This window comes from Poromitra crassiceps (genome assembly GCF_964638095.1).
Source record: "Poromitra crassiceps genome assembly, chromosome: 29".
Classification (NCBI taxonomy): Eukaryota; Metazoa; Chordata; class Actinopteri; order Beryciformes; family Melamphaidae; genus Poromitra; species Poromitra crassiceps.
This window is the reverse complement of record NC_139641.1, coordinates 16997811-17007049: the sequence shown is the minus strand read 5'-3', so window position 1 is coordinate 17007049 and position 9239 is coordinate 16997811. Positions and strand designations below refer to the sequence as shown.

Sequence of the window (9239 nt, the reverse complement as noted above, 5' to 3'; positions counted from 1 at the left end):
AGCTGACAGCTAACATTAGCAAACAACACGCATACAGTGATTTAGCTCAACACTCACCAGAAATATCAAGTGTCTAGCCAATCTGCTCCCACAATTGAGCCTTTCTGTCTCTGTTGCGATAGTTTCTCCATGATTAAGTTGCCAGAAAAGCAGCACCACCCGACACCAGCGTCTTTCTGAAAAGTTAAAATATTCTCAGCTGGAAGCGCTGGGAGTCGGGCGCACAAAAACGCCGGAGCGCTGTGAAAATAGACGCTGGGCGCAGCGCACTTTCTCTAGACGTCCGTGTGCGCCCGCATACGCTCTCCCCCCCATTGGAAACAACTGAAAAAAGACGCCGGAGCTGATGAAAAGACGCTAGGTGGACACAGGCCCTAAGAAGAAAAGAAAGAGGAAGAAGCATAAATAATCTATTGGCACAACTCGGGGTGAAAGGTTACCAAAAGCGATGAACGAAAACAAAATGGCAACGCTAGCAAAGGAAGAGTCAGAGCAGGTGTGCGTACATTTCTCGAGAAATGCTGCTGGCTTTATGAGGAAAACGTCATTGGCAGATATGAGGAACTAAGAACTGGCTGATGCGAGATGATTCAAAACAGCTGCAACATTCCAGTTCAACCAAATCACAGAACGAGCAGAAAAAACCCGATATGATGATAGGACATATCGAGGCCGAAGGAAAACGGAGCTTGAGTGTTTGAGGACATTTCTCACAAATCATTTCAGTCTTCAGCTCACCGTGGTGGCAGGGTCAGGGAATGCACTGATCTGCAGCGTATGACATACAGTATGAGGCTCACGTTTGTGTTGAAAAACTCCTGGAAAATGTCATGAAAACATAATTAAGACATGTTGAACTGAGGGAACATAGATCTCTTCAAAGTTTTCACATTTTGCCATTTCCAAGGCAACGCTTATAACCAAGTACAATAGAACCTCACTCATCTGACTCCCTCAGAGATGAACAGCTGTTAATATCAGGTTGAGATTTGGAATTCCACAAGTCCCACTACAGTCTTATTTTGAAGTTGAAAGGCTTCTAACTGCATGTACCAACCAAGAAATACCCAAAATTGTGCAAAACCACCTAATATACAGTAGCACCGTTTCCTTGTTACATACTTCCTTCCTTCCTTGTGTCTGTCCAGGTCAGCAGCAGTCAGTTCAGATGTCAAGAGGTTCAGATAACTGAGGCTCTACTGTATCACAAGATGTCATCTGGTCATATTGGCTCAAACCAAGTGGGCAAAATACAGTACTGTGTTGTGTTCGGCGTGCCGATTCTGAATGGTTGTGATGTCACAGTTTCCCACAACATTTCCTTCTGCCCCCGGATGGAAACATGACCAGCCCCGTGTCTCACACTTGTCAGCCTGGGCTAATGCCAAAAGCTGCAGTCACTGGCCCAAATTAGATCTAATCTATGGAGATGATAACAGGATATCCCTCGCTAAGCCAAGCCCCCAAAACCATCCACTCCCTCGTAGGGGTGCTCCAAAAAATCTATTCTTGAAAGGATCGCGATTCTTAATGCCACAATTCCTGGATCGATTCCAAACTCACAAGAATCGATTCTTCTTCGTATTGTATTGTATTGTATTTTTTTTTTTTTTTACAGTGCACCTGAACGCAACATGCAAGATACCGGCTGAATAAGTGTCCAAATGTTCATGTCATATTGTGTACTGTACTGCCACGGTGCCACCACCTCTTGCACTTAAGAACTCTGGTTAATGTATTCCCCCCAAAATCTATAAATCCTTCTCAAAGTCTACAGATCCCCCCCAGCCTATAAATCCATCTTATCTGAAGAACATAAGGGGGGAATTCCCCCCTAGTTTGCAAAATGAATTTAGACCCTGACTGTAATACTTCAGAAGTTGAATTTGAAGTTCAGCATTAATAGATTTGTCATTTTTTGTCTTAGATTTACCTTTGTGTGTTATTGCAATATAAAACTACATAATTGAGAACGATTCTAGATTCTGGAATCGAGAATCGTTGGAATCGAGAATCGTTGGAATCGAGAATCGATTCTGCAATCGGATCGTGACCCCAGGAATCGGAATCGGATCGGATCGTGGCTTAGCCGGATCGGAGCACCCCTACTCCCTCAGCTCCGAGTAGACTTGCGTTTCAAAACAGACGTTTGGCTCCACTGGCAAAGCTCAGCCTTAGTTAAGGCAGGGCAACTGATCCTTTACTAGCCTTCCCCCGGGTTAGCACACATTCAAGTACCGGTTCAAGCTTGTCCTATACATCCTTTACAAAAATAAAAACAATATATCTAAAGACATGATGCAGGTTTGTTACTAAAATTAAAAGTGTTAACAATCGGCGGCTTCATCCACAGAAATTTGCCCTGGATTCCTATAGCGCTGAACAGTCACGTGACGTCTTTTGCCCCGGAAGTGAGTTTCTCATTCATTTTCTCCATAGACATTTCGAAAAATCCTTATCTAATGAATTTTAAGGCTGGAACCAAACTAACCCATGACCAGAGTTGGGGTCCGTTACTCAAAAAAGTAATGTATTACACATTACACATTACTTAAAAAAAAAAAGTAATGCCTTACTTTACTTGATTACTCCCTGGAGAAAGTAATTCGTTACACTACTCGTTACATTACTTTTGCGTTACTCCGTAACATCGCCTGAGATGCATTGTCACGTAATTTGCCAGTTAACAATACAACATTAAACCTTACATATATGCCCATATATTAGCACAAATCTCTATCGTAATAAGGTAGGTTGCAAAACTTTTCCTGTCTGATGGTGGCTGTCCGTTCCCTGCCATCTGTATTTTGCTCAATATGTTTCTGGAAAAATGGCGATTTCATTCTACTGTTGAAACTGGCAACATTTCCTCTACCATGTAGGAGGAGGCAACAAGCCTGATATATATATATATATATATATATATATATATATATATAAATGTCCATCTCTGATTTTGATGTTACCTGGTGAAAAGAAAGCTTTTGCTGAGATCTTTCCTCTCTACACTTATCTTGCTAGTAGGCAAGTAACGAGTTAAGTGTTTGATTAGTAACTGTAATGTGATTACTGCACTTAGGGACAGTAGTGCCTTACACTACTCGTTACCGACAAAAGTAATGTGATTACAGTAACGCGTTACTGTAATCACATTACTTTTGTAATGTTATCCCCCAACACTGCCCATGACCTACTGAATCGTGAGTGACCATAAAACATTTCAGTTGGAGCAAAAACAAAAAATACAGAAGGGGAGGAGGAGGAGGGGGGAATTTAATTTTCAATTTTTGTCTCTGGAGAAAACGAACAGGGAACTCACTTCCGGGGCTGGAAAAGTCCCGTGACTGTTGAGCTCTATTGAGTTTCTGTGGATTCTATCTATCCCCACAACACAGATTGAGGGGAATCTTCATGTGAGCTGATGTCTTCGGGGGCGGAGGGGGGTTTAAATATACGAGTCCTGCTTATTATGGTGCATTCTGGACTGCGATTTGCATAAAATACAAAATAAAATAATTTCTTTTGTTCAGAACGGCAGATAATGACAGACACGTTTTGCTTGTTCATTTGACACAAAATAGTTTCATCGTACTTCAGTTAGGAAAGCACAACCGTTAATGCTCATCTGAAGAATTGACCAGAATATCCATAATCTCACCCGTTATAAAGAAGACCGCAAATCACGGAGGGAAAAAACAAAAACAAAAAAACAGGAAGCAGCAAGATCAAGGTGCTCGTTCGCACCCGGTCTGTTTCGGGACTCGACGCCGTTCGGTAAACTTGAGGCACTGTGAATATCAGATCATCCATCCTAACTCAGTTCTGTGGCTGAGGCCGTTTGTCAGTCCTCTCGTCACCCACCTTACCACTGGGTTTAATTAAGACAGTACAGAGAGAGTAGTGCTGGCCGCCATTCATTCATGGTATAAAATAGCTAAAACGCATCCAAAATAGTGTTATCCTCTTCATCGTCATAATTACCAATAATAACCTCTTCTCTTGAACCTGTGCATAGTGAACAGAACAGACACTTTTCAATAGGTGCGTGTCGGGAGCAGTTGAGCACTTTTAAAATGTCAAAACGGCAAAGCTGCTATACTCGGCTCCATCGCTTCCGCCGCTTCCGCCAGAGTCCATCAGTTTATAGTCATCAGGTCACTGCTGGCGTGCGACGGCCAAATACAGCCTCGTTTATCAAGGTCAAATACAAGGTCAAATACAGCCTAGTTTATCAAGGTCAAATACAGCCTCGTTTATCAAGGTCAAATACAGCCTCGTTTATCAAGGTCAAATACAAGGTCAAATACAAGGTCAAATACAGCCTCGTTTATCAAGGTCAAATACAAGGTCAAATACAGCCTCGTTTATCAAGGTCAAATACAAGGTCAAATACAGCCTCGTTTATCAAGGTCAAATACAGCCTAGTTTATATCAAGGTCACATGGGACCCTGACAGCTGACCCCCCACGACTGCACATGAGCGAGTGAGGAAAGGAGAAACGGAGGAAGAATGGAGGACGCAGCGACAGCAGACCTCCATGCGTATCTTCTGTCCTACTTTCTCTTCCTCCTCTCCCCAGCCGTACCCCGTCCTGTTCACCTCTGACGCCCCACGCCGACCACGGACAGGGGCGTCTGCGTTATTGCTCTGCGGTGTCCGCCCCCCCTCGCTCACTCGATTTGTCCGGAGAGCGGAGGGAGGGCTCGGGGGGGTTATAGCCTCTCGATGTCCCTGTACTTCTTGCGCAGTATGGACACCTGATCCTTGAAGAGCAGCGGGTCCAGCCTCATCTGGGAGTGGAGCAGGGGCATGCTGCCAAACCAGCTGGCAAACTTGTTCATGCAGGTCTGACGCTGGGCGAAGTGGTCCGGGTCGGCCCAGCGAGACGCCCGGGACGTCTGGGGGGGAGGGGAGGGAGGGAGGGAGGGAGAGGAAAAGAGAGGGGGATGATGACAGAGAGATGGAGGGACAGAGATGGAAGAAGACGGGTAGAAGGAGGTAGAGCGGGAAGAGAAACAGAGAAGAGACAAAGACCATGAATAATGCATCGGCAATTATTCTGTCCTTCCACAGCCTATTGTGATTCGTCATCAGTTATTTTTTGAAGCGCACTGCAGGACAACAACTTTCAATTTCGATTTGCAAATCAAAGACGGGTTGTAACCCCCAAACACCCCCCTCATCCCCCCAGGGGTGGTGTGTGTCTAGACTAGAAGCCAATCGGGAAAGGCATAGGCCTTATTAGAGTCCTCCACTCTGAGTGTCGTTGTGGAAAATACAGTAAATGATTATGTCTGCTTCTAGAGTTCCGAATCAGGAGTTGCCATGTTTAAGGTACTGAAGGATTTGCAAAAAGAAAAAGAAAATTATATTGCTAATTAAAGGTCCGATCCGTAAGTTCTAACTATTACTGACACCGGTGGCTCCCTTTTTCTATTTACTATAGATACAATTATTACATGCCTTCAAATAAGTCGTCAAACGAGTGTTATTTATTGTGACAAGCAACCTTTTTTCCCAGCATCAGAGTTTTAACAAGGAAATGTGCCCAGCTGCAGCAATCAGTCACGTTCTAGACCGGATTCAAAAATAAGGTGGATAAAGTGTTTTCTCTCGACTAGAAGATAAGAGTGTATGGAGGTGGTTTTTGCTCAAAGTTTTGATTTGTTTCCTAACACTCCTCTCAAAATAGATCCAGGCTTTCTCTCTAACACAGCATTCAGCAGCATAACAAGCTCTAGCGCAGTGATACTCAACCACATGCGGCCCGCGGGCGCCCCGTGTGGCCCGCAATGGATTTTTTTTTACTGTGCACCTGAACGCAACATGCAAGAGGGACTACAGATGCAAATTAGCTTTTCGCTATCTCTGGTGCAATATATTTATTGTGTACTGTCCCTGCTTCAATAAACAATAAAGATAAAGATACCCGCTGAATAAGTGTCCAAATGTTCATGTCATTCTGGCCAATACTCCACTTCTGTTATAGCATTTCAGTCTGGAATATGGAATATCTTTCAATAATCTATAATTTAGCTGCTAAATTTTCAAATACCGCCGTCTGCTTGCTACCCAGGCACTTATGTATGTACTTAACCTAACTAACTTAATTTAACGAACTATCCGGTGTGCACAACATTGTCAGACTAAACTCCGGCTGACACCCCAAAAACCTACAATCAGCTACAGAAAAATGTATATTGATTGTTTATTAACTGGCCCCTGGCCTTCTATCATTTCACGAAAGTGGCCCCTGGGCAAAGCAAGATGAGTATCCCTGCTCTAGCGTTTCATTACAACTCCACTGACGGCCCCTCACCTGCCCCATCATGGTCTCCTTGTATTGTTTCTTCTGGGTGACCTTAATCGGCGGCAGCTTGGTGACTGAGGACACCAGGAAGTTCATCAGGATGTCCTCACAGTTTGACATCTGGTCTACCATGGTCTTCAGACTGGCTGGAAGGTAGGTAGTGTACAAGTAGTGGTAGTATCTAGGAGAGGGAGAGAAATTGAGAAGGTGTTGCGTTAATATCGAATAGAGTAGAATAGAACAGCAGAGAAGAGAGCAGAAGGTCAGTGAAGGTACCTGTGGTAGATAGCAGCCCCAGTCAGCACCATGGAGTAGTCGTTGGTCCATTTGGAGGTGTAGCCCCAGCGCTGCTTGTTGCTGTCCCAGAAGTGGCTGCGGGCCGGATAACCAACAATCCGCTCTGGGAAACTCCGCCACACCGTGAAGGCAAAGTCCACCTTTCACCAAGTAGAGAGGGAGTGAGAGACGAAGAGAGAGAGAGAGAGAGGAAGAGGGAGAGGAAGAGGGAGGGAAATAACAGGATCCTTATCTATAAATAAATAGATAAGCTACAAATACATACAAAAGCTAACTGCAGCAATTTGTGCAACGTGTACTCTTGAGTAACAATTGTTCTAAATTTTCGTTTTCTGGTTGTCCTACAATCAATCAATCAATCAAGTTTATTGAGCAGACTCAGTCAGTCCATAAAGTACATACAACATTTAAAAAAACACACAGGGACATAAAAGACAAAAAACAGAAAACTCATTGCACAAGGCAATACCAATATGTCCAAAGCTGGGAACCATATCTGACAGTGCTAAACTTGGGGTTAGTCAGCACCTGGATTACACAGTTCATAGACCCGTTTAGACGGCATATAAATTTATACATCAATTTCCTCAGGAGAGCCTCAAAGGTGTGAATTCTGGCCGTACAGAATAGTTCGCTGGCACTACTCCACCTGGGCTTGTTCAAGAGAATCCTAAAACAGTCATTATACGCAACCCGTAGTTTGTGATGGCTCTCTTTCCTAAACTTCACCCACAAGGGGGCAGTATACAACGGTGTACAAAAAGATCTAAAAAGAGTGAATTTGACACAGTCAGAGCACCAGTTAAATCTCCTAGCCAGCATGTTAGCCTGTGCATTACAGCACGCGGCGCTGTCTATACATGTCATCATCGTCCATCAGACGATCAGTTATTAAGTGTCCCAAATACTTTGTTTTACAGCAGACGGATAACATTTGCTCTGAGAGATAGAAGAATGGGAATCTGAGGTCCTTGTCCCCCTTAACCCTACAGATTAAAACCACACTCTGTTTAGCATTATATGTTATATCACTACAGTATAGTATATATACAGTACCTCTGTGGTGGAGAGCACGGTGTCTTCATCCAGACTGAGCACAGCATCAGTGGGGATGGTGTCATAGGGCAGGAAGCGACTGCTCATCACCTGAGAACACATACGTACATTAGCAGAACGTTGGTGGTTGGGACATCTCTGCAGAAAGGAGCACATTCTAACGATTTGAGCGCTTGTGAAGTATAGCTCCCTGGCAAACAGTCTCTCTTCACGCCTGGCAGCATGATAAAGGCATTGGCTCTTTACAGTTTACAGTAGTGTGTGTTAAAACTGGAGACAGACAGTTTTAGGAATACCACCACCTGAACTCACATTAGAAATAGATAGATATCTTTATAGAATACTTAGAATCGCAGCCATGAAGCAGATAACAAGGAATTGGTTAAAACCTACTCCACCCCTCTTTAATAAATGGAAGTCAAATATAAACAACATTCTAGAAATGGAAAAAATAACTTACAGAATCCAAAATCTAGAGGTAGAATACTTGAAACGATGGAATAAATGGATTAACTATACGGAACACACCTGAAAATGAAGTTTTTAATGAATTAATGAAGAGTTAAGGGGCGTGTATGTATGTACGTATGTACGTGTGTGTGTGTTTTTTTCTTTTCTTTATGTGTGTGGAAGCGTGTGTGTGTGTGACTGTGTGTATGTGAGTATGCATGCAAGTATTTTTTTTTCTCTCTTTTATTTAAAGTATTGTTGCTGTTTTTTTTCAATACAATTACCATGGATGTTGTATATTATCATCTTTTTTCTTTTCTCACATAAAAAATACATAACATATTGTAAGAAAGTTACGTATAAGTATAAACAGTTTATGTAAATCTATGTAAAAAACAAACTGAAATCTTGCAATAAAGTAAAAAAAAAAAAAAAACGGAGACAGCCAAGCATTGATGTCGACAAAACGAACACCATGAAGGCGACATAACGAACACCATGAAGGCTTTTGCAAAAAGACACTCATTCACTGAAGATCTAAATATAGGGATGGAAATCTACAAGCAGTGGAGTGTGTTTATGCTCATTAGCCGTGCCTCTCCGCGTGTATCTATGCAAATAGCTCCGTATAGAAAGTGTTGTAAGGGTTTCTGCGATTTTAGCACAAATAAATACTCATCTAAATGCCTATTCCATTCCAAATATACTGTGTGGGTTTCTATCCAGGTTTGACTGCAGTTTCTAAGACATTGTAAGACCCTTATCTTATCACCCTCTTTATGACAATAGATTTGAGTATCAATGCTACACGACTTCATTCTGTGTTGGTTGTTGTGGCCTTCCCAAGAGGAGAAATATGTTGTACCACAGCATGGCTACGCTCGGTCATTCATATCAAAACTGCGAGGGTCGTGGATTCTTTTTTTAATTAATTTTTTTTCCAGATTTTTTGTCCCATTTTTAACCCCCTTTAGTGCTAATTAAATTTATTTATCCTGGTTGCTGCTCCACCCTCTGCTGATCTGGGGAGAGCCGAAACTGGCTCCATGCTTCCTCCGAGACATGGGCAGTTAGCCAGCCGCTTCTTTTCACCTGACAGGGGAAGCTTCACCGGTAGGACATAGC

At 42.9% G+C, this 9239-nt stretch overlaps 1 protein-coding gene across 1 annotated transcript in view; it reads right to left on the bottom strand.

Annotated features, from left to right (window-relative positions):
- Nucleotides 1–3677: 3677 nt before the first annotated feature.
- LOC310800173 (exostosin-1a-like) overlaps nucleotides 3678–9239 on the bottom strand; it is a 108455-nt gene continuing 102893 nt past the window's right edge. The window contains exons 8-11 of the mRNA XM_083662757.1: nucleotides 7665–7754; nucleotides 6588–6748; nucleotides 6321–6492; nucleotides 3678–4899 (exon numbers count right to left, since the gene is read on the bottom strand). Of these exons, the coding sequence (XP_083518883.1) occupies nucleotides 4714–4899; nucleotides 6321–6492; nucleotides 6588–6748; nucleotides 7665–7754 (609 nt within the window). The 3' untranslated portion in view covers nucleotides 3678–4713. The remainder of the gene's footprint in view (nucleotides 4900–6320; nucleotides 6493–6587; nucleotides 6749–7664; nucleotides 7755–9239) is intronic.